This window comes from Euprymna scolopes, chromosome 4 (genome assembly GCF_053919585.1).
Source record: "Euprymna scolopes isolate OS-2025 chromosome 4, ASM5391958v1, whole genome shotgun sequence".
NCBI classification, from domain to species: Eukaryota; Metazoa; Mollusca; class Cephalopoda; order Sepiida; family Sepiolidae; genus Euprymna; species Euprymna scolopes.
In genome coordinates, this window is record NC_136485.1 from 156,100,741 (window position 1) to 156,127,780 (window position 27,040).

The 27,040-nt window shown below is 32.4% G+C and overlaps 1 protein-coding gene across 1 annotated transcript in view; it reads right to left on the bottom strand.

The window, feature by feature from the left end:
* The window catches only part of LOC145269771 (uncharacterized), a 95,199-nt gene that overhangs the window by 47,840 nt on the left and 20,319 nt on the right, over positions 1 to 27,040 (bottom strand). The window contains exons 2-4 of the mRNA XM_080125496.1: positions 7,309 to 7,386; positions 5,758 to 5,878; positions 784 to 976 (exon numbers count right to left, since the gene is read on the bottom strand). Of these exons, the coding sequence (XP_079981622.1) occupies positions 784 to 976; positions 5,758 to 5,878; positions 7,309 to 7,386 (392 nt within the window). The remainder of the gene's footprint in view (positions 1 to 783; positions 977 to 5,757; positions 5,879 to 7,308; positions 7,387 to 27,040) is intronic.

Below are 27,040 nucleotides of genomic sequence, written 5' to 3' on the forward strand. Positions count from 1 at the left end.
AACACCGAGTGAGATGCAATCAATGTCAGAATCAAGCTATTACTTTGAACCAGCACATCAAGCGGACAATCACAGCCAGTGCAGTGAATGAACACAGATACACGTTTATGTCATCCTGTGAATTAATCATAGTTCTCAACCATTTCATAGTACTGTTCCAGCACTGGAAATCTCACTAATCCCAATCCTTGAATGGTTTTTGGACTTGATAAATGGTAAATTATTAGTATAAAAACAAAATTAAATATAGTTATATGCATATTTTTTTTATCATAATCCTAACCTCAATTTAGCTTTGTTGATCAAGGTTCAAAACTGGTTAGCTAATCCTTTCAATCTTTTTATACTTTAATTCATAACAAAAATAAATTTGTTTTGTATATAGCTATAATTAAATTTTGTACACCCACAAACATATTTAAACATTAAATAGATATTATTATTATTATTATGATGATGATGATAATAATAATGATGATAATAATAAAGCAGCAGCAGCTCCTGTTCATCTTGGGTTTTTACTTGCGTGTGTTTACGGTTGGGTCTCATCACCATACTTCATAATAATTGTGTGTCATATCTTTCTAATTAACTGGCACTATATTAATTCAAACAGACATTGCACTGGGTTATCATATCAGCAAAAAAGTCCATCTTCTCAATATATTTTTAAGTTCATCTATTTTCATGTGGAAGACAAAATTGGCAAAATTACAGCGAAATGTTTTAATCATATTGCTGATCAACTCTCCCAACATTTAGAACATAAAAACATGTACTTACTCAGAACTACTGGGAGAAACAGGCGAGGTGGAACTGGGTGAGGCACTGGCATTGTTTTTTACACAGATGATGTTTTCAAGAGTAAGTTCACTCCTGTTTGTCTCATCCCCTTTTGCAGCTTCCAGTGTAGACACGTTATCAGTTGAAGTTGCATCTTCAAAGCCGAAAAGAGCAGACGGATCTTCAGCTACATCTGAAAAGACGAATAACCAAAATATTTACAAAAAATTGCTCTTGTTACAAACAATAAAACAAAATCAACTGTCAATCAATTAACCCTACAACCTGTTTTAAAATAATGCTTATATGCACTATGTTTGAAAGTAAGTGCTTTTACAAAATCACACAATAGTGAAAAAAATGTGTCTTATAAAATGATCTCTCAAAAAAAAAAAAAAAAAAAAATGTGTCTTATAAAATGATCTCTCAAAAAAAAACAAATGTGTCTTATAAAATGATCTCTCAAAAAAAAACAAATGTGTCTTATAAAATGATCTCTCTCAAAAAAAAAATGTGTCTTATAAAATGATCTCTCAAAAAAGAAAATGTGTCTTATAGAATGATCTCTCAAAAAAAAAAAAAATGTGTCTTATAAAATGATCTCTCAAAAAAAAAAAAATGTGTCTTATAAAATGATCTCTCAAAAAAAAAAAAAAATGTGTCTTATAAAATGATCTCAAAAAAAAAAAAAAAAAAAAAAAAAAAAAAAAAAAAAAAAATGACCCTAATGGAATCTATATATATAAAAGCGAAAATGTGTGTGTTTACTTTTTGTTTATGTCCGGCAAAGGCTTTTTGGGGGTTTGCGCCTGGTCGGGTCACTCCTTAAAACTTTTTATATACTGTTTAAATCATAATATCTACGAGTTACGAATGGGGGTCGCGTCTATCTTTAATTTGCCCGACTTTCACCCGCTATTTTTGAGATTTTTTTTCAATCGCCACGTCTTCGTTTCGCTTTTCAGTATAAAAAAGCGAAACTGTGAAAATGAATGTGTGTTCGCAGCCCTATGTACCGAGACGTCCAAAAAGCAAATAAGGTTTGATCAATGCTGGGGAAAAAAACTCCGTTATATCAGATAATTGCTATTCATTTAACGTGGGGAGCAAACAAATACGCAGAAACTGGCTCGTATCGCCAAACTTAAGTCGCGTGAGTTTTGACCTTATCAAATTCTCGCACCTGTCAATTTCACTTTATAAACGTTAAATTAAGACAGTTTTCAATTCCTCTCCCCTCGTGGTCGAGCTGGTTAGGTGTCAGGGTTTTTTTTCCCTTTCTTTTCCACCTTCGCGTCAAGGCTTCAGGTTCCAGCCTACCTAACTTATTTTTCTTTTACACCTCCAAACACCCGGCCAACGTTTTTTTTTTTTTAAGTTTGTGCATTTTTTTCTGTATGTCCGGCAAAGGCTTTTTTCCGGTTGCTTCTCAGCTTGCTCGCTCATTCTTCTGGAATCTTAAGGGGATATCAATCATACCAGTTATCATAGGTGCCACAGGACTTATGAAGAAGAACCTGAAGTCCTACCTAACTAATATTCCTGGAGAACCAAGTGCAAAAGAGATTCAGACAATCGCACTTAAGGGAACAGCGAGGATACTAAAAAGAGCTCTCGGTTGGTTTCAATAAAAAAGCGGGGCAATGTTGGCAGCTGGTTTGGCTGCCCCATACCCAGCATTACAATCTTCAAAGGAAGAAAAATAAAAAATAAAAATAACTTTGCTTCTTGGCTTGCTCGCTCATTCTTATAACTTTTTATATGCTACCGAGATGATAATATCTAACAATTACGAAACCATGTTGTAAAAATCTTTTCTTTCAGCCACTTTTATCTTACAACAAAATTCATGCTGTGAATTTGTTTTTTCTGCTCCAGCTGCTGCTATGGCGTGATATTTGACCAACAAAACGACCTGGGTTTTTAAACGCTTATTTTCGACTCTCCTAAAGTCCCTACCTTCGTGGCATGTCGTCAAACTATTAACCTCAAGGCTTCAGATTCGAGCCTACCTCCCTCCCCAAACTTGTTTCGCTATTTTTTTGTTTTTGTTCGTTTTTTTAATATTTAAACAGGGTTATTACTTTTAGTTTCCATCTACCCCCCCAGCACACACACCTTTTTCTTTTTCAGATTTTTTAAGAAGTTTTAACATCGTTTGTTTTGCATCACGTTTGTTTTTTTTCCATCACGTTTGTATTTTCTTTATTAGTTTTTGTTTTTTTGATTTTAAGAAATTTTAACATTGTTCGTTTGCATCACATTCGTTTATTGTTTTTTTATAATATTTAAACAGGATTATTACTTCACTTATTCTTTTGTTTTGATTTATCCCCCCTCCCCAACACACACATCTCCAAACACCCAGGCAACGCCGGGTATTCCCACTCGTCTATAATATAAATCTCACCTTTCTGTTTAAATGTATGTATGTATGTTTGTATGTCTGCCTAAAACTTTCGACAGAGGCAACAGATTTTCATGAGATCAGTATTGTTTTGAAGCTCGACCCTTCAAACAACAAATATTGAAAAATTGGATAAAATCATCAATTCCTTCAACCTCAACTGCGCACTTTTCTACAAAGAGGGGTTGAGTTTTTTGCCGATATTTTCGAAAATCATCCCCTCTTTTTGATTGACTAGCCTTAATTTAAACACCCAGGCTATGCCGGGCACCCAGGCTAGTCATTAATAAAATTCACAATCTTTTTATTATAATTCAACCATATTTGATGCAAATAAAATTCAATTTATCTACCAAGGTTCACTGAACAATGTCCAACAGTTTTTGCTTCATCACTGTTCAATGACATCAGGGATAGTTTAGTAATTGTCTCATCAGTAGGTGTGATCCTGAATGGCTTTTCTACTCATCTGATGACCATTAGTCCCCATATTTTTATCTTCAGGTGGGTAGGGGCATACGACAACAAAAAAAATTGTCACAATTGGCTCTTTATTCACATACATCTATATATAAAAAAGCGAAAATGTACGTATGTGTGTATATTTTTGTGTCTGCTAAAAACTTTCGACAGACAGTACAAAAATTCACAAACTCTGTATCATATTGAAGCTCCATCCTTCGCTCGAAAAATATCGAAAAATTGGCCAAAAACGTTCATTTTTTTTCACCCTGAAATCGACAATTTTCGACAGGGTGGGGGTCAATAAAAACGGTCCTCTTGCGATGACAACCGGTTCTACGCATGCGTCAGATGACGTCATGACCTGATTTACTTTAAATAGTTGAAAAAACCGTACAAATTTCATGTACGTCACGTTAGGTCAGTTGGTTAATGCGTTGGTTCGTTATCTAAACGTTTTGGGTTCGAATCGTGGTGTGAGATGTCTTTCTTTTTTTTTTCGATTTTTTAAATTTAAATATTGAACCAGTGTTATTTAAGCCATTTTTAACGTAATGTTCGTTTTTCTGTTTTTTTTTACTTTGCTTATCCACCCCCGACCACACAGCCCAAAACACCTGGGTACCCACCGATTTTTTAAATTTTAATATCGAAACAGGCTTATTTAAGCCATTTTTCACATGTTCGTTTTTCTGTTTTCTTTTTTACGTTAGTTTTTTTTTGTGTTTTTTTTTTTTTGATGATCTGGTTCTTACTTAAATAAATTCAAACATCTTTCAGTAACTCATTCTGGCTGGCCGATTTTATTTTCAAACTTCGTCTCAGGGCTTCGGGTTCAATCCTACCCCCCTCAGGTTTCTTTTTTATTTAACACCACACACACCTCCAAACACCCGGGCAACACCGGGTACCCCCACTAGTTATATATAATAGCAAAGATAAGCCTCTGGAGGGGACATGTTATTGTTAGTTTAATTTCAAAATTATATCTGGATGATGAACCTAAAACTTATATTTATCATTCAACTAATTATTATTCTTAATATTACTTCTTCCCTTCAGCATGTCTAACAAGCTTATTTTAAATGCTAAGTTTATGATTAGTGAAATATTAACTTTTGTTTTCATAAGATTCGTTATGCTTTAATAAATAATAAGCACTTTCAATTTATTAACCCGTTAGGCTCTATAAATACAACACCAAATGGTTTATTTTTAAAATCTACAAGATAATATATAAGAGTACTAATTACTGCATAATTACTCCAACAGAAAAGTCTTTAAAGCAGTTACAAGCATCACAAAGGCCTCAGTAGACATTAAAGAACACTATTAAATGATGATGGCTAAATGATAAGGATGTTGATCTGTGTATCAAAACGGATTATCCTTAAATTCTGGAACAATGATCTTCAGAGGGGCGAGGTGACGGGGTGATGGCTCCGAGTATCTGATTATTATCCAAAACTTCCGAGAGAAAGTCGTCTTGTAATTTAACCTATTAAGTTACAATGTCCTATAAAAAGGACACCAAATAATTTATTTTTAAAATCTTCAAGATAATATATAACAGTACTATTTACTGCATAATTACTCCAACAGAAAAGATAAAATTCATCTTTATTCATCAACTTATGTCCAAGAGTTGTTGGAATCCTCTTAAAAATTATTGTGAAATTTGCTACGATTCTATTTCTTCGATGTTGTATGAACTTATTAGGTTGGTGCAACAATAATGTTGTTTTTTTAACTTATTGCCAAAAGTACAATGTAAGTTTTTGTTTTGCTCCTTGCCATAATGTGTAAATTTAATCTTTAATGTATAGCATCTTGATTTCTAAAATATATCGCATGTACTCAGTGTTCTATTTATAGGAGAGTCAGCATTTTGCTTTATAAATAAAATAAAAATATTTTTCTTTTCAATTTTTATATTCTAGCCCATTTTTAGTCATTACACAAAGATTCAACTCAATAGTAAAAAAAATTAGATACTCTGAGACTTAATATGCTAAACAGACATTTTTATCTCTCCTAAAGCAGAGATAATGATGATTTTTAAAAAAAAAAAAAAAAAAGAAAAGAATAGAATAAAAGAGAATTACCTTGAAAGCTTTTCTGTACTTCTGGTTCCAAACTTAACTGATGATTATTTCTATCATAGTGAACAACATCATCATAAATAAACTCGATGGAACTGTCCGAACTGGGATCTGACTCTACATCCTGAAATAAAATGAAATGCATACAATTATTATAAGAATATACGATTTTAATTATTTTCCAGAAATATGCAGAATTTTTTTCTTTAATTTATTTTAAGTTAAACTTGGATTAAAATAGTAAAATCGATCCATCTCGCTCTTTTTCTTTCTTAATTAGCGGAAATGCATTTGTAACATCCATGCACGTACACAAATTCAAATAAATAAACACAATCAGTTTTTATTGAACGAGAATTGTCAGGTAATAATGTTGGATAATGGGGTATCAAAATAAGGATATGTTGTATAGAGGAGTTTTGAAATGGAACCAAACAGTTATATGTTGTAGACCGTGGGGTGGTGTATATATTGCGTACATATATATACATGTGTATGTAACAAAGTGTCTTATTGACTGCGGCTCTGTTCTTCCTACATGTGTTTACATGTGATTGTCTAGTTTTCAAAATGTCACAAATCAACCTATCTGGTGTATGTTCACTTATAACGACAAATAAGGGATGGGCAGACATCTTTGTCTCTTGCCAGACAAAGAAAACATACCTTCACAAAAGAGACGAATACGATTCTATGGGTTGACAACATTTGGATAACTAGGGAACCACTTGGCCTATCCTTGATTCTATTTGACAGAAAGCTGCAACGAAAATTCTACCACGAATAACAGACCTCAAGTTTCTTTAGGCAACCTTTATTCCAAATGTTGTTCCCATCTTGGAAAGGTTGAACGCAGATACAATCCTGTGTCCGTCTTAGTTATCAATCTTGCCCCTGCTGGGTGCCATCTCTTCCGGCCGCCCATTACAGCCTCAACTAACTTTCTAAGGTGTTTTTAAACTTGTTATGTCATGTATCTACGTAACCAAAATCCTTGCCTGGTCTTTTAGTCATATATCTTCATTTATTAAAACCAAACATTCCAATCCAATATTATTAATCATCTTTTTCAACATTTTATTGTTTCATATATTTCTGGCTTAATTATTTCTCCATCAAATTCTAGTCCTACTTCAAAGCATTCTTCTGTTATCAAAACACTTATTCCCATAACATTGTCACCAGTTCAAATGTCGAACAGTCACCTTTCTTCCCAGGACATCAGACATTGTCCGGGTCATAATATAATAGTTCTGTAAAATAAAAACATCTTATGGAATTTACCTGATGGATCTCATAAGATGAATGTAATGTAGTAAGCTTTCATTTATTCGTGTTATTTGGATTTATATTCGTTCTACTTTTTTTCTATATATTTAGCACTTTTGGATGAATATTTATTTTTTTTCAACGTTCTCAAATACATTCTTATTTCTGAGGAAGTTGCTAAATATTTCATGCATACATACAAGAGAGAAACATACAAAGAAGAAAGTTACATTATCCGAAATATGATATTATTTATTATTTCCTTTTTGTTAGTTGAATACATACCTCACTTTCCCCAGACTTCTTCAAGAAAGTCCAGGTACTAGTTGATTCATTTTCCATATTATCCAAAACCTGAGATTTCTAAAAAGAAAAAAAAAAAAATAATTAATACATAAAATATGAGAAAAAAATCAAAATTATTTATATATTCATCAATGTTTCATCTTTATATCAAAACTTTTTCAAGACGATTGATTTGAAGAAATAACATACAAATACAATATTTGAAAATATGTGGTGTGTTTTCGATATGAAAAAAAAAACAACACTCATTCGACTTCATAAAGACATCACACATTTTGAATTTTAACAGCTATGGTTTGTTCGAAAAAAAGAACAAAAACATTTGTTTTATGTTCTAACTGCAAATTTTTTGAATTCTAACGATCATGTTTCATTTAAAAAATAAATTCTTTTCATGTCAGAAACACACCAAATATTTTCAAATATTGTACTTGTATATTATATCTTGAAATAAAGACAAAGCGTTGATGAATATATAAATAATTTTGTTTTTCCTTTTTCTTCACATTGGAACATTATTTCTATAATTTTCATCATATATATATATATATATATATATATATATATATATATATATATATATATAACTAGCAGGACTACTTCGTGTTGCCTGGGGTCATTATAAAAAACAAAATAGAAGATGTTAAATAGTGTGGGAGCCATTCTCACATGCTTCGACTGTGGAAAGAAGACTAGAAAAAAAATGTGTTTCCTTTTATAGTGCACACAAGATTCAAAAGTGAATATTTGTACATATTTGATTGGCTAAAATAAACTGTAGATTAGATATTTTGTTCAATCAAGGGTTAATACATAAACATTTACTGCAATTGTTGCTTCGAAGAAACATTTTCTTGTCATTTGATGCAAAAACATAATGCCTATTTTAAACAACACATTGTATACAATTAATTGAACAAAAGTTGCTATGAACCCATAGCAATGGAGGAGGAGGATATATTACCCAGCAGTACTGAAGCATAAATGACCACATTTGATCGAATTGGATTTAAATTTAGCATAGATGATTTCATAGTCCATAACAGTATCCATTAGACCATTGATACACCCGCAGTTAAACTATTATACCATATTACTTATTGCATGCACAGTGCTCTATAGTTTGACCTTTCTATCTCTTGAAGTATATACTAGTGATGGGACAATTCCAATATTTTTCCTGATTGCGATACAATTAAAAGATTCTGATTTTTTTTTAAAAACCTTTAAATATTTACTTATAAAATTTTGTGGATTTAGATTGCTGTAAAAATCCATGTAATATGTGCATATATTTTTGCAGGTGTAAAAGTACACCCATGTGTGGAGAGGGGCGATCTATAGATTCATTTTTACTGGTAGTTGAAAATATTTATCTTTTTATTATTGGTACTAGCAAAGAAAATTTAACATTTTATTATTAGTACAGTAGAACCCAGGGATACGACATTAAAAATTAGTAAAAAAATACAGTACAGTATATAATACACATGTATATAATCAAATAACATTATAAATAACTCCATAAGGCGGGGAAAATACTGTAACCAGGAGCCAGAAAAACATTGTATTCCACATCATAACCTAAGAAAAAAAAAAAAAAACGTATCCTAGGGCCACCGTATCCCAAGGTCCTACTGTCCTAGCAAATAAAATTGAACATTTTATTATTAGTACAATCAAAGGAAATTTAACAAAAAATAATAAAAAGAATTGTTGGTAGCACCTGAAAATAGGTACACATTTTTTCCAATTCTAACGTCCAAAAAGGATCTGATTTTTCAGATTTTTGATTCCGATTAATCACTCCAATACTAGTATATACTAACCCGTCCACAACCAGATTTTATTTATTAACAACTTCGACTCGAGAACACATCTGGTAATGATTTACACAGGTTACACATGACAGAAACAAAAAAAAAAAAAATTGTGCCAAGAATGAAAAGAAAGACATTGTAGCAAATATAAAGTATCATACTTAATGATAAACAGCTTTACAAGAATTAGCTAAAAAGTAAGCATAAATTTGAGGGTTAAAGTTTACAGATAAATAAAATCCAACAAAAACCAAAACAAGTTTAGACAGATTCAAGTTACCATCTGTTGTTTTTTTTATATCTCAAACAAAGCCTACTTTCATTTGTACAAATAATCAATAATATTACATTTTATAATCACCCATATGATCAACTATAAAAATATCAGATTAATATATATAAATTCAATAAACCACACACAAAAAAAAAAAAAAAAACATCCAGCAAACTTATTTATTTAATGCTTATGGTACACGGTGGAACAATAAAATTGTCCCCCTAAAGAAAACTACACTAGAGCTTTATTTTAAAACTTTAGTGAAAAAAAAATCAATTTGGCTAACTTGATTATGTAGTAGAGTTTTTATTTATTCCATGTAGCCACTTTCAGTCTCAATCACCGCCTCAATACAGGTCCAGAACTGAGAACATGCCTTTTCCACTAGCTCGGCGAATATTCAGCAAATGGTGGCGATCAGACTAGCTTTGATGTTGTTGGAGGTCATGTTGGTGATGTTCTCGATGTATGACCAAACGAAGTAGTCCAGCGGGTTCAGGTCGGGGTGGATGTGGGGGGGCTAGTGAGAAAAGGGTACAAAGTTGTAGCACTCCTTCTGAAGTCAAGCTTGGGTCTCTAGACTTGTGGGCCGGCATAGAGTCCTGCTGCCACATCCAGGATCTGCCAAGTAATAATGAGATGTGGCCATTTACGTATAGAACTGAGTTTAACAAAAGTTTTAGTGAGAGGGGATTGTATCACTTAACGCATGCAGTGCGTTTTGCAATTTAATGCAAATACTGTATTATACCTTGCCATTGGTATATAAACCCGTATACACCAGCAAAACTGGTTACTCCTAATACTGCCCGTAAAATAACTAAATATATTGACTTCTATTGTACAATCCTTTTGCCCCAAATCACTGCTACACCTTGATTAACAATCCTATTTTAGTTCCCTTTGTGTGCCTTGGTGAACAACTTCCTATAGGTTTGTTCTGCCGATAAACTTATTTCCTCTTTTGTTTTATTATATGTTTCCTCTTTGTTTTTTTTACTTTCTAACAGTTTTGGAGGGTCGATAGTATCACATTATACATCATAGGGAAAGAGCGAGACTAAGGGGCAAACTGACATCTGTTTCATTGCACTTAGTTACACTGTACATGACTGCCTCTATTGAGGTTCCAAGAATGGTGACATTTCATGTCCACTTGCTTCCATTGTTAGGCACAAAGATATTGAGACTGAGACCCCGCCCCTCAGCCGGAAGTCACATAAGTTCATAGACTTCTGCTTTTAGGTCACCCTCGGCTTTTAGGGCACCACTCCATCCAAACACCCCCTTCCGCTATCTAACACACAAATCTATAATACTGTTGCATGTTGTTAATGTCTATATTAAGAATTTAATAATTTTCCCTCAAACTTCCAACATTATAGGAAATCAACAAGGCAATTCCTATACAAATCTTCTGCACTCACGATCCCAAACTCATACTGCAGCATATTTTCGCATAAGAATACACATATTTCACCACTTTTTCATAGAAGTTATATTTTCTCCTCCTTGACCGACTCTCTCACCAACATGATCACACCGTGGTAGTAGCAAATATTTTACTTTCTTTAGTTTTAGTCCTCTCCTAAAACTCTAAATCACCATTTCTTTTATTCATCATAATACTTAGCTAAAAGATACCAGTTCATTGTAGGAATACACATGAAAAAATGGAAATGGCTAAAAATATTTCAATAATGGCATACATAGATAGAGCTTGATAAGCAAAGAAAGAATCTTTTAAAATTTTTTAAATCCTACTTCACAAGATTTCCAGCTACGGTATAACTGGAAATGTTTTCTCAATTATTAAATCATTTCTCTCTGATAGGCTCATAAGAGTAGTGGTCGATGGACAAAAAATCAGAGACCCGTAGTATTAATGCTGGAGTCCCTCAGGGGTCAAACTCTCTTCCTGATCTACATCAATGATCTCCCAAAACACATACTTAAATCATTCGTTGACATCTATGCTGATGACACGACCATCTACAGCAACACATCAAAGGCTGTAATGACAAAGTTGTCTCTGATTCTCTCTCCTCTGATCTCGAGCGTATCAAGTTTTTTTTGCCCACCTATTTAAATATCAAAAACACTGACAAATTGTTCACAAAATTAGAATTAATCTGATTTTTACTTTTGATTACATTTCTGGTCCTTTTTCTACTGAGTGGCACATTATTTCATTTTAAATTTTCCAGTTAAAGACGTTTTTTATTTCTTAACTTCACTAGAAACTGAGCACCCTCACAAATATAAAATATTGATTTTTGCGGGGGGTTTTTTTATTATTTGGAAGATTAGTGTCCATTCGATAATAATCCACTGAAAAAATTGTAAAAAAGATTAAAATAAAAACTATAAAGGGAGTGGGATTCCGCTCATTCACATGAACCAAAAAAATCAAAGTTCACATTTTTAGCTGTTCAAAGTAAAACACTTTTCAATTCACTGTTAAAATCTAATGCAACAGATAAAAGTGCATGCAAGTTATACACTTAGAAAGCTTATTTTCTTATCTTTTCAACCATATAAGTATTTTTAAAATTAGATCAGAAATATGTGAGAAATTGCAAATTGAACAAAGTTCATAATGCCAGACTGGTTGGGATTGCTTTCATTATATATTTTGATAACCGAATATCTCTAATTAAACTAATTATGTTCTGTTAACAAAATAGCTTTAACTAAACATTTTTTTTTTTTTAATTTGTTCTGGAATAGAAGTCAACAAAAAAACATCTGTTGCTTACAGTCGTGTTATATTGCTGCTGCTACTACTATTACAGACAAACTCAAATAGAAATGATTTTTTTTGAGGTAATTTTAAATTGCTAGCTACCACAAAAAAAAAAAAAAAAAAAAAAACATACTTATACTTTTAATGGATAAAAACAGTAAAAAGATTGATTTACTTAACAGTGGGTATCCAAAGAAAATTTTTTTCAAAACTCGTCATGTTGAAGTCTTTTTTCTAACACAAAAAGAAAAACAACAAAGAAACGACAAGTCAAAAGTATTATGGACATTCCAAACTATTAAAAGTGGCATATTTTCTGATTAGTTTCCAAGTTTCATGACATACTTAAAACAAAAGTGGCACAAGCATTTACAAATCAGGGTGGAGAGGAGTCTTTACAAAACCTTAACGAACACATTGTTTTATGATGTTCACATTATCACTTTATTTGCTTTTAAACTCTTAAAATATATAATGTACATGGTTATTTATTAATTCATTTGAAAGTATATTTATTTATGAACAGAACAGTGGTATTTTGAGGACTTAAAATGCTTTCGTCTTTTAAATATGACGATTTTAGCAGCACCCTCTTGAAATCTGTGATTATCCAAAGCCTTTTATGGTTTGTGCATCACTATTCATTATTCCACGACTTAAACGCATTACTTTCATGCATATTACATTGGCCTACCAATAGAAAATATGAAATGCTCCCTTTCAATTCTGATTTCAGTAGACTGTCGGAATAGTACTTGGGCCAACACCTTATCGTTAGAACTAGTACTTCTTCGATTAAGGGAATGCTATTTTCAAACATGGATATCAACTTTCTCGATATTGCTATCAGACATGTTACTTGAAAACACAACTTTGCATACAATAAAATACATGAATTACTGTTTTAATAAGTTTCACTTAACTGTATTTTAGTTTGATTCCACATGCATTATGCTTTCTTTACATTCTTACATTACTATCAACATGGCCGACATTTTGGCTTTTTTTTTTTTTTTTTTTTTTTTACACAGTGGTCACCACTTATCAAGGCCCAGAAGCCACTCGGGGATAAGGGTTATTGCAAGTACATTACATTTGGAGATTTGATAAAGTGTTTACTTAAGGAGGCGGTTCATTAGGAATTTGTTAACGTTGGACTTGAAGACATCCAAGTTGTAGTCAGGTGAGAAGCAGGCAGACGGAACAGAGTTCCACAGGCATGCAGTTCTAAGAAAGAAGCTTTGTTCATGGATTCCACGTTTTGATTTAGGCACAGATAAAGTGTGAGGGAAATTTTTCACAGTGGATTCAGCTAGACGGGTGTTTTTCGTGAAAGATTAGCGAGGGGGGACCAGAGATTGGAGTTCAAACGAGCACCTGCCATGGAAATAATGATAAAACAAGGATAGGCTCACAACGTCTCTTCTGTGGGAGAGAGGTTGCAGGGTAGAGAAAAGGGCATCCTCCACTAAGCCACGAAGTCTATTTTGTACTCTGTCAAGGCAGGATAGGCTGTTTTTAGCAGCTCCTGCCCAGATATGACAGCAGTATTCCATCCTTGGACGTACTTGGCTTTTATATAGATAGAGAATTGCATCAGTAGTGAGATATCTTCTGGAGCGGTAGAAGGATCCCACCATCTTTCCAGCGCCCTTGCAACAGACTTGATGTACGTGTTTCATTTCAGATCAGGAGTAAAGGTCAAACCCAGAAGCTTCGCTACCGACCATTCTTAAATAAGCACATTGTTTATGACTGGCTATCAGCCAATTGGTTTTGGTTCTTACTTTGCCGGTATGCTTCTTTTTTTCTTTCTTTTCTTCTTTTCCTTCATCTTATTCTCCGGAAAACTTGTAAACAATTTTTTATGTTATGCCTAAGGGCGACGCTACGGTTACTAACAGGGTTTTCCAGAAGCAACTTTCAATTTGACAATTTAAAGGCTTCCATATTCCTTTCAATTATTCTCTTTCTTTTTTCTTTTCTGTATTTTTTTCTTTTTCTTCTTTTTCTTCCACCTTTCTCTTTTTCTTCTTCATCATCTTATTCTACATAAAACTTTTAAACAATTTCTTACATTAAGCTTAAGGTCCACAATATTGATTGATTACAGGGTTTTTCAGAATTATAACTTTCGATTTTGCAGCTTAAATGCTTCCATATTCCTTTCAACTTTTTCCTCTAAACATTACACCAAAACATTACAACCAGTGAACAAAAGGATAGGTATTATAGGCACGGGTTACAGATTGCTTGTGGACATCAACAGCTTGCGCAGGTTTTCACATTCATTGACAGAATGTAATTGGGCGTTTTAAGAAATGTTTTGAGATAACAAATGTGATCATTAGTTTCTTTAAAGGACATACTTTCACAACTTTTACGTAAATAGACATACTTTCTGAAATAGAACCACTTACCATGCCAAATAGTCTTCAAACTCTTAGTATTTATCAAATGGATATGTATGCAGATTACAGGCCTTGTTGAAATACTAATGTTATTATTTATTAACCCAGTCTATACAGTAGATGAACCTAATAATTCAATAAATAATATCTACTTTCATTTTACTTTATCATAATACGTATAATATAGCACAGTCCGTATTATGCATATGTAGAACACAGCAAATACGTCGGTCATTGCCGCCATTCTCCGACACCTGACAAAGAGTTGTAAATGCAGCCAGTACCCACAAGTAACTTCCTAAATAAAGCAATAGCTGCCAGTGCGCGCCAGTGCCATCACATGACAGTAACCACCTAAAACGATATCTATAGCCAGTGCCCAACAATTGAAGAAAGGCGTTTGCATTTCGGAGTTATCTAAAAGATATCATGCCCGACAATGAACTATTGCTGCAGAGACAACCTGTGACTATTAAATGCCCCGAAACAACGCTACATGCCAGTGACCACCAGTGCTCGCCACTAGCATCCAGTGACAGACAATATCGATACTAGTCACAGTCGCCAGTAAACAATAGTGACCGCCATGCACTGACAGTGACAAATGTAAAGGCAATAACTACCCTAAAGCAACACTAATCACCAGTAACCACTAATGCCAACAATGACATTCAGTGGATTCCACTACCTCCCATTGCCAGACAATCCACAACAGTAGAAGCCAGATGCTTTTATTTTGGCCACAGTCGCCAGTACCCACAATTTTCTTGAGTTGACAGCGGCTACTATTAGCAATTGTCCCCATATCTCTGCATTACTATTTTTTTGTTGTTTATCCATAGTCAGTAATTTATGGGACTCACATATGATAATGCACTAGATAAATCATAGGTATTTTTTTATTTTGGAGTGGGAGTGTCACTGTAGTTGTTCTAGCTTTGGGTCATATTTCTACTGGGCAATGTCAGTACACGGGTCGTGCTAGTATATTAATGTTTCTTTACTGAGCTCATTCAACAGGAGATAAATGTATTTTATGTCTTCATGGTTTTATTTTCTTGTAGAGTAATGCAAGAGACTTACTATATAGAAGGATTACGTTTGACCCAACACCAATGATATTGGACTAAGCCGTTCACATGCGATGCTTTACATGAGCTGGTAAACGAACCAATTAATGATTTTACATTAGAACACTTTGCACGCATCACTCTATTTTACATTATTACAAAATCATTTGACAAAAATTAAAAAAAAAAAAAAAAAACTGCTTTATATTTTAAACTATCCTGGGTGCCTGGCATTGCCCAGGTGTCTGGAAATGTGTGTTGAGCAAAGAAAAAAAAAGTGATAGTAGTCAGACAGACTTGAATCCGTACCACAAAGGAGGAAAAGAACGTGAAAAAAAAAAACAAAAAAAAACACGATCTCTTTGCCGTTGCGTCCATCACCAAACCAGAAGTGGCAAAGGTTTAAATATTTATTTTTATATTCAATCGAAAAGAGGGGGATGATTTTCGAAAATATCAGCGAAAAAAGCGACCCCTCCTTGTAGAAAAGTGCCCAGTTGAGGGTGAAGGAATTAATGTTTTTAGCCAATTTTTCGATACATGTCATCCGAAGGGTCAAACTTCAAAACGTTACTGATCATGAAAATCCGTCGCCTTTGTCGAAAGTTTTAGGCAGATATACAAACATACTTACATACATTTAAACAGACAGGTGAGATTTATATAATAGATTATAAACAAAAAGAATACCCGTCCCAGGATGGGTAAAATTACCTAAACAGAACAGTTTTGCACCAGTTTATGATGTTAAAATCAAGAAATGATGATACTAATTCTTCATGTCTAAAACCCTCATTCCAATTTTGATCAAAATCCATTACAGGATTTTCATTAATGTCTAAATTTTAAGACTTAAGCTTAAGGGATCTTAATATAAAATTGAAATTCAGGAGATCTTGCTCAACTGATATCCAACAACTATAGATCAAAGTGAATGCAAATTTGAGATATTTAAATGACAAACAGGAGATTGTGCTCATATCATACTCTCAAAGCCTTTTAAAATATTCCAAACAAACTGAAATTTGTTGAATATTTATTAATTGATGTCTAATAGCAAATGCTAACTAAAATAATTTTTACACAGGAATATTTAAAATATTCCACTGTAAAAATGATTCTTTTTTTATCTATAAAAGAAGAAAGACTATTTTTAAAATCGGATTTTTTCGATTTTCAATAATTCTCAGATGTATTTCCATACAAAACATATTTAAGTTCACTGCCAGACATATAAATTACCTTTGTGTGAAATTTGAAAATGATAATCTTAGCTGTTTCGGAACCTATCAGAAAGGAACTCACACATGCACACAAAGTGATTTTTATATAATAGTAGCGATAGAGATTATTGTTAATGTAAGTATTGTTTCGCTGTTTGTTTCTTTCTAAATAATTCTTTAGTTGTCAGTTTTTCTATTTTAAATATAACATACAATTTTTTTACATTTATTATATTTATACCATACTAGCAATTCATCCCGGCTTTGCTCAGACCCTATGTACTGTTCATAACTTGCCCAACGTGTGAATACACTTTATATAAGATTTCAAATATTTAGACCAAAATTTATTAGAGGCCGCAGAGGTCAATTTTTTTTTTTAACTTTGACCCCAATTTTGATGCCTTAACATTTATTTTTGGGGGCTCAAACCAAATTAAAAAGTTTTATCCATGTCCAAGTAACCTACATTTAAAATTTCAAGTGTTTAGACCCAAAATTAGCAGAGGAGTTTGGTAGAGTTTTCAAAGGTCAAATCGTTAAACTTTAACCCCTTGACAACCAAATTTCTGGCCGAAAACAGATTAAAAAGATTTTCTCAAGTTTCAATACCCACAATGTCAAATCTCTTGTCTCTAGACTGAAAATTGACAGAGTTATTTAGTAGGGAAATATACACACACACACACACACACACACACACACACATTTTCGCTTTTATAGATATATAGATTTATGTTATATATTTATCTATGGTATATATTATATTATATATGGCATAATCATGTTGACACACCGGTTCTCGTAAGATCACTGATGTTAAGCAATGTTGAGCCTGGCCAGTTCTAAAATGGGTGACCACCTGGAAATTCCAAGTGCTGTACGTTCTCTCCGCTTATCTCTGCATTGTTTCCAGTCAGTCTTAGGCCTCTCCTTGCAACTGGGCCGAAGCAAGTGCTGATTCAGGAGAGGTGAGGTTGTTGATTGCGCAACCCTTACCTCACAATAACACATGCAACTACTCTTACAGGGATGTCCATTGTCTCTTGAGACAGAACGGAGGCATCGATCGATATTAATTATTATAACATAGAAAAATATAAAAGTAAAACAATTATAATTATGCAGACCTTTCTGTTTTAACAATGTTTGCTTTTTGTAAAAAAAAAAGTTTCAGTTTCTTAATTACAATTTAATTTTTAATTTAAAAAACATTTTTTTAGCTAACATATTTTAGTTTACTATTAAATTTGATTTTAATTTATTCAACTTGACAAACATTTAAAAGTTTATAAATTTATTGCTCTATAATGTGAACTATTTACATAAAGATGCATATGTGTACATGTTTATTTGTATGTATAGAATTCACTTCTAAATAAAATAAATTAACTAATCATTATAAATTTTGAAACTTAGCTGCTATAGACATAAGGGGTTCTAAGAAGGGCTATATTTAGTTTTATGTAAAGAAGGGTGGAAACTTTTCATAAAAAATTAAATATATTAGAATTTTGTGAAATTTTGGCAAAATATTCCCTTGTAAAAATTCTTTTTTTTTTTATCTAGAAAAGAAAGACTACATTTAAGATCGTCAAACCCAAATATAAGCTGACGTGATATTGTAAACAAACACAGACGGAATTTGAAGAACATTATCATTATTATTTTTTAAATTTTTTTTGCAAATTAGCCCACCTGGCAAATTATTCCTAATATATAATAATCAATAAAGGATTTATTCTATAATAATACACATGCAATCTACATAAATTAAAATAACATGTTTAAATGTATAGGCAACGCCAGGTTAGTTAGTTTATGGTAAAATTAAAATATTTACGTCTGTTACATTTGCTCAAAACTTTTTATGATTAAATTATATATATATATATAAATGAAAGGAGCTGAGGTATAGCTGTTACATCAGAAAATATTAATAACACCAAGAATAATATAACACGACAAGCGGTAAAATGCAGTTGTGCATGTGAGGAGGGGAGGGGCTAATAGATGTAATGGTAGACACACTCTAGGTGGTCTCAAGAGAAAACCATTGGCTTATCAAAGGAAAGAAACAATCACACCTCCAGTTCACACTATTCTGTTAAAAACATCTCTCTCACCTTGCATTCTGGCTAAAAAGAGAAAATCAAGGCTAATTACCAAAGCGTGATACTAATTGGCAACAGTAAAATCATAACTCTAGTCAACATGCGATATAAATAGAAAACAGTAAGAACTACAGGATTGGCTGGGCGATACGGAGAGTAGAAAGTGGACCATAGGTTTATTTTTGATAGTCTCATCACTTATTTTTGTTCTTTATTCTTCATACCAGTAGGACTATCCGACATTTATTCAAGACAAAAGTGTAACATTAGCTCTCTCTCTCTCTCCTTTTTCACCATTCCCCTCCCCACGACTCTTTCTTCTTTTCCCAGTCCATTATGCTTTCTGGGACACACACACACACACAACTTGAGTTAACATAAAGGGAAATAACTCTGAAAAAAAAAATCAGAGTCACTTCCCTTTACGTAATATTAAAAGATGTACAATAATAATTTTGTCATTTATTCTTCATATCCCATGAGCTATATTTCTCCTATTTACAATGCCTCCCCACTGGACAGAGTTAGACACCAGGGTCGTTTTTTAACGTGGAGAAAAGGAAAAAAAAAATAAAAATTGTCTCAGTCGTGAAGGATTTCTCCTCCACTGACAGAGAACAAGAAATTGAAGTGCAGCATCTGAAGAACAGATACTACACTTTGATCTTGTCCCGATATTTCTAACAAAGGAGGGAGAATTGTTGTTTTTGGGTCGACTGTTATTTTGAGCGAGTGGTATGTAGATGTTTCCAATCTTCTTGTAGTATTAGTCATCATTCAGCTGTTAATCTATCGATCTTATCACCCCTTATTCTTGAATGTTTTTTGTCATAAAAAACATGGAAAATAAGAATGAGTTTACAATCAGTGACAGGATTGTTTTCTTGTTTTTACATACAAGAAAGTTTCTAGTGAATAGAATTATGTTGGAGAGAAATTGTCTCTACAGAAAAGTTATCAGACTGAGTTAATCTTTGCTACCTTAATTTATGGTTCACTCTTCCCCCTTGTCAAACTTTCACAAAATAAAAACACTCGATTAGTTACAACCACTATAAACGATTTTCCCCACACTTACTGTGCCTAAATCAAACACAGATTCCATGAACAAAACTTCTTTCCCAAAACTGTCTGCCTGTAGAACATTGTTCCACTGTTCTGCTTCCCGGTTAAATACAACATGGTAATCTTCAACTCCAATGTAAACAAGTTCTTGTTCAGCCATTCCCATAAATAATTAAATTCTATCCAATTTATACCATTAACGATTACTACACTACCACCTCCCGTATCCTCTAGTAGCTTTTGGACCTTGATATGAGCATTTCAATATTAAATTTGGCTATGAGTATAGCTATATCCATATATAGATATACCACCTTTTTGGCAATTTTATAAGTTCGAAATCTCAGTGACTATTGATCAGAATTTAACAAATGAAGGCTCGTTGAAAAGCTAATGACCTAAATTGTGCTATGTGACATTCTCCCTCAAGGTCACACATTATTGTTTCAAAAAGTGGGGGGTCACTTTTCTCTATTAATTTAACGTAAAATGAGCACCCACTTTATGACCACATAGAGGGGGTTAGGGGTGGTTTATTGTGGCATGGTAGACCAACACAAAACCTACCTTATCAAACTCGTTTTCTATACGTTTTCAGTGTGCTGAAAATGAATATTGCATTTAAATTTTCCACAAATAAGTATTTTTCCGGGCATTAAGCAAAAATATGCGCGCTTGCACATACAACAATGGCGTACCACTTATAACAAAAAATTACATTGCTTAATACCCGATAAAATACTTATTTGTGGAAATTTAAATGCAATATTTGTTTTCAGCACACCCGAAAATCTATAGAAATGAAGTTTTTTAAGGTAGGTTTTGTGTTGGTCTACCAGGCCACAATTATCAAATAAACACCACCCCTAAAAAAAAAAAAATGTACCGAAATAGTAATTATCAACACTCCTACAATGTGATACCCTCATGTCAGACATTATTTCTTGTTCTCACATAACACTCGACGCTACTTGGTTTTTACTGAATAAACGCTTTAAAATAAATTAAACCACTAACTTAGCCAGCTAGGTAGAAATATCTATTTTGCCCTTTTAAAAACAACAGTAAATAAGTATAAATATTTTTTAAAATATGCGGTCTGTAGTTTCGTTTTTGAACAGAATAAACACTTTAAAATAAGTGAAACCACTAACATCTTAGCCAGTTAGGTAGAAAATGGGCACTTAGAAAATCGATTTTATTTTTTTTAACAACAACAGTAAACAATTCCAAATATTTTTTTTTTTTTTTAAATATTATCAGGGTGATATAGTCTCTTAAAAACTTCTCCTTCAAGAACGATTATAAAATTTGTTTTCAATCGATATTTATTTAATAAGGGATCAGTTTTCCTATCTAGCAAAAAGGGACGTGTTTTCCGGGCACCATTTATCTTAATCAAATTTTAGTATAAAATATATCATTGTATAAAATCAGAAAAAAAATTTGTCCCCTTCCTACCATTAAAGTTCGGGTGGTAATAATAAAAATATAATTTAAAAATCTTTAACAAAAGACATAAAAGGTGGCATGTCATGTAGAACTAAAAGGGCTGTTAATAGTCAATTTTTTGAACATTACTCCCATTTTTTTTTTTTTGTTGTGTTTACTTATCTTTTGCGAAAAGAAAAAAAAAACAATTATTTTAGCATGCAGATTGGGAGATCAATTTTGCATATAATCTATATATCTATAAAAGTGAAAGTGTCTGTCTGTCTGTTTGTGTGTGTGTCTGTGTACATTTCCCTATGCAATAACTGTCAATTTTAAGTCTACAGACTCGAAATTTGATATACAGAGTATTGAGATTTGGGAAAATCTTTGTCATCCATTTTCGGCTAGATATTTGGTTGTTAAGGAGTCAAAGTTCAAAGATTTGACCTTTGAAAACTCTACCAATCTCCTCCGCCAATTTTGCATATAAACAATTGAAATTTTAGATATAGGTTACTTGGACATGCATCTAACTTAATAACTTGATTTGAGCCCAAAACAATAAATATTAAGGGGTCATAATAGGAGTCATAATAGGGGTCAAAGTTAAAAAAAAAAATTGACATCTGCAGTCTCTACCAAATTACTCAGACAATTTCTGGTCTAAACATTTGAAATTTTACATAAAGGGTATTCAGAGATAGGGCAAGCTTTTTAATCGGTTTGGGTCGAAAATTTGAGCTATTAATATATAAATGTATGTATGTATGTATGTATGTATGTATGTATGTATGTTTGCATGTCTGCCTAAAACTTTCAACAGAGGCAACGGATTTTCACAAGATCAGTATCGTTTGAAGCTTGACCCTTCAGACAAAAAATACCGAAAAAAACATTAATTTCTTCACCCTCAACTGCGCACTTTTCTACAGGGAGGGGTTGCTTTTTTTGCCAATATTTTCAAAAGTCATCCCCTCTTTTCGATTGTCTAGCCTTAATTAAAACCTACGTCACTCCCAGTTTGATGGTGGTCATAACAGCAAAGACGTCACATTTTTTTCCCCATTCTTTTCCTCCTTCACGGTACGGGTTCGAGCCTGCCTTCCTACTACAATCTTTTCTTTTTTTTTTTTTTTGCTCAACATACACCTCCAAACACCTGGGCAACGCCGGGTTGAACTTCTAGTTTAACACAAAATGATTCCCCCATGTAAAGCCCATTCTTATTTTTACAGAAAAGTAACTCATCTTGCCTTTGATAACATTTATTTGTTATATATTTGTTTTTTGACAACTGTTTTGAATCTATGTGTATAGTAAAACAAACCCAAAATATGTTAGTAATTAATTTTTAAATCATGAAACGCATTTTGAATATCTTTAAAATAGTTTTTTTTTCAAATGCACTTACATTTTTACGTTTTCATAGTCTTTCTGCATTGTGTCATTTGCTGGGAAATGTGAAAATTAAATTGTCAAAGCCAAACGGTATCAAAGATCATAATTACTTTTAGTAGTGTAGGTTTTATTGGATTATATTTCATTCCAACTCAACGTTTGATACATGGGAAGAGAAAGTAACCTGGCTTCAGACGGCCTCGGCGCTGTAGGAATTGTTAAATCTAAGCATAAGTAAATGATACAGGTAAAATCAATGGAAATTTTACACTAAAAGTTTTTCACACAGAAATATGAAAATTTAAAAATTCAGTTCAAAGCTAAGATTTTTACACCTTTGATCCATTCCTTGTCGTATTTGACAATGCTGAGTGAGGGAGCAGACAAAAACTTACCGGACAAAACCCAACTGGACAAAAGTATAAACCCATAAAATAAATAAATTAAAGATTAAAAAACAACATTTTTTATACTTTACTTTTGATTTAATTAGCAATAATGTTCGATATTATTTTTTTTTTTTAAATATTTCTTTAATTTTAAACAATTTTTTCCGATATCTTGTAAATAAACTGCATTCTTCTAGAGTAGGGGTGGGCAAACTGCGGCCCGCCAAAGGTATTCATGCGGCCCTCCAAGTACTGAATATTGAATTGTGGTTTTCTCATAGCTGTGCGGACTGCCAGACACAAGTACGTGCAGATCCTGGCAAAAAATGAAAATTTGGAGATGAAAACATACCTTCGTTAACAATCTAACTAAATTTCTTAAGAAAGTAAAAGGAAACGAAGAAACCTTACGAATTACACATTAAAGAATGACTGTTTTATGGGGACTGGCAAGTTTACACTTGGTTCCCAGCTAGACTGCCAGGCGTAGCTTTATCGGATCCTTTTTGATTTGCCATGACTGAAACTTTTGCCTGGCCGAAAACAGGCAATAAATTATTTTGATATACTAAAAATATTGTGGGGACCATAAAATCTGGCGCTTGTAGTCTGGGGTACAGCCGACCGACCGGTCAAGTCTTAGCGAACTCTCTCTCCCATCTCTGTTACTCCTAAAAGACACTAAAATTTTCATATGATATTTAGAATTTCCAAAGCAAGGATATTATTGCCAAGCATTTTAGTAAGTAAAAATATTGATTAATTATTTTGTTTACATCTGTAATTATGCTAATTTGTTACAAAAATTTAGTAAATTTAAATTCCCATTATGTAATTTCGTAAGTCAAACTTTTTAAAAATATCAATAAGAGGGTTTTATGCAAATTCAAGCAAAATATTTTTTAAAAATGTAATCAATATTGACCCGTTTTTGTCAAATATTTACTTGTTCAAAATATCTTGATTGAAATAATATCTAAAATTTTAAATTTTACAGGACGCCTACATATATATATATATATATATATATATATATTAGTCAATTTTGTACATTTATTACTGATTAAAATAAATTAACTGATTTATAAAATATTTATTAAAACACACTTTTAATCTTGTTTTCCATTTTTCTATCAATGACCAAAAATTAATTCAATATATGCAAAAAGTTTATAAAAGGTAAAATTTTGTGGGTGTTTAAAAAAGTTGCAAAAATGTGTGAATACCAATCGAATCTTCGATTTGTTTCATGCGGTTTCTAATTTTTTTTGTTATGTTTTCGATAACTATATTTTCAAGTACTCATTTTACTTCTTTTTTTAATATTTTCGTAAATTGTATCAATATTATGATAAATATGGATAAGCACACTATGTTTTTCGGTTGTCACAAAAATGGAATGGAACTTCTAATTTCGTTCTGGTTTACTGATTATTTGTTAAAAATTACGAATGCGTGAAATAAGTAAATTTTAATAGAAAAAACAAATCCAGCAAAAAAATAATTTAGCAAAAAAAATATATAAAAAAACAAATAAAATAAATTTATAAATTCTATCATTTCATGTTAATACCAATCAAAAATGGCTTAATTTCCCGTTAATTTAATAAATATCAATGATTTAAAATAAATTTATAAATTCCATTTTCATGTTAATAACAATAAAAAAATATTATTCCCGTTAAAATTAAAAACAAATTTTGTTTTCGTTTAAAAAATGGGGTTTGTATTACTGTACACATAGATTCGAAAAAGTTGTAAAAAAACAAATATATAACAAATAAATGTTATCAAAGGAAAGATAAGTTACTTTCTACCTAACTGGATATTCTTTTAGTGTTTTTATTTAATGTAACATATCTATTCATCTCAAAAAACATACAGTGTTTACCGATGTATTGGAAAATTAAAAATGGCGCCTGACTCTCTCTTTGACACTGTGGGTTTTTAATAGTATTTTGTTTAATTTTTTATTTTTAACTCCTTTTCCAAAACTTACCGTGTCAAAGAGAGAGTCGGGCGTTTTAAATTTTCCAATACATCGGTAAACACTGTATGTTTTTCGAGCTGAATAAACATGTTACATTAAATAAAAACACTAAAAACATATCCAGTTCGGTAGACAAGTAACTTACCTTGCCTTTGATAACATTTATTTGTTATATATTTGTTTTTTTGACAACTTTTTCGAATCTATGTGTACAGTAATACAAACCCCATTTTTTAAACGTTCCCACGTAGTAAGCATTGAAAACATATCCGTTTAACAAATCTAGCAAAAATCAACTAATGGTCAGATTTTCGTGAAATTTTCGATGCTTATCCAGTTTTGAATCGACAAAAACTTTGAAATTACAGAAAAATTGCTAGCCATGGAGTCTCTCAAAGACACACCCACTGGAAACGATTTATACAACAGTATCATTAGCAATCTAATCAGGTCTAGGTTAAGCCTGGATAAACTGGCAAGTATTACAACTGATAGCGCTCCTTCACTCAGAGGCAAACACTGTCGCCTTGTGACCTTGATGAATAAAAAAAATCAAAGAAGATTTTCCATCGCACAGTGTGTTGTCTTTTTACTGCATCATACATCAAGAAAGCCTCTGTAAATCATCTTTGAAACTCAAACATGTTACGGATCCAGTAGTGCGTGCAGTGAACTTAAGAGCACAGGGACTGAAACACAGGCAATTCCAATGTTTCTTGTAAGATATCGAGGCAGATTTTACTGATGTGCTCTATCACACAAACATCCGATGGTTAAGTATGGAGGAAGTACTGAAGAGAATATGGGACGTTAAAGCAGAAGTTGTCATGTTTTTTAATATGAAAGAAATTCCTTGTGACTTTTTAAAAGAAATGGAGTGTGACGAATGGGTTTGTGATTTTGCATTTGCTGTAGACATATTGCAAAAGCTGAGTGAGTTAAATACAAAACTACAACGCAAAAGTGTATTTGCTCATGAATTGTATGTTGAAGTGAAAGCGTTTCAATTGGAACTTAAACTTTTTGCCAAGCAGCTTAAAGAGCAAAACTTTGTTCATTTTCCTCTGTTGAAAACACGAGCTGTTACACAAGCATTATCAGACAAATACAGTTCCCACTTGATGGCTTTAAAAGAGGAATTTATCAGAAGATTTGCTGATTTCAAGGCAATTGAAGGACAGTTTGATTTGCTCAGCTCACCTTTTGCATGTGACGTTGAAACAGCTGCCGAAGAACTACAGGTAGATCTTATTGATTTGCAAGCCGACAACTCTTTAAAAAGGCTCTTTGAAAATAAACCACTAGTCGAATTTTATGCATCTCTGTACTCAGAAAAGTTTAAAAATCTGAAAAATCTTACAATGAAGATGTTTATGTTATTTGCTTCAACTTACATATGTGAGCAGACTTTTTCCATATTGAAAATTAACAAGTCAAAGAACAGATCACTTCTCACAGACTTAAATCTTCAGTCAGTGTTAAGAATCAGTACAAGCAACTTGACACCTAATTTTAACAAACTGGTAAATGATTGCAGTCAGTTGCATCATTCTCACTGAGTCATTTTGATCCTTCTGTTGCTCAGTTGCTGAGCTATTATGTTTTTCAAATAAATATATTTCATATGAAGTTACTGTTTTAAAATATCAATAGAAATATGTTTTCCTCTTAAAACTGAGTTACTTTATTTTCAAATAAATGTGCTTCATGTGACGGTTCTTTTTTAATAATATATATTCATTTTTGTTTTTTGAGTTACTTTATATGTGTATCT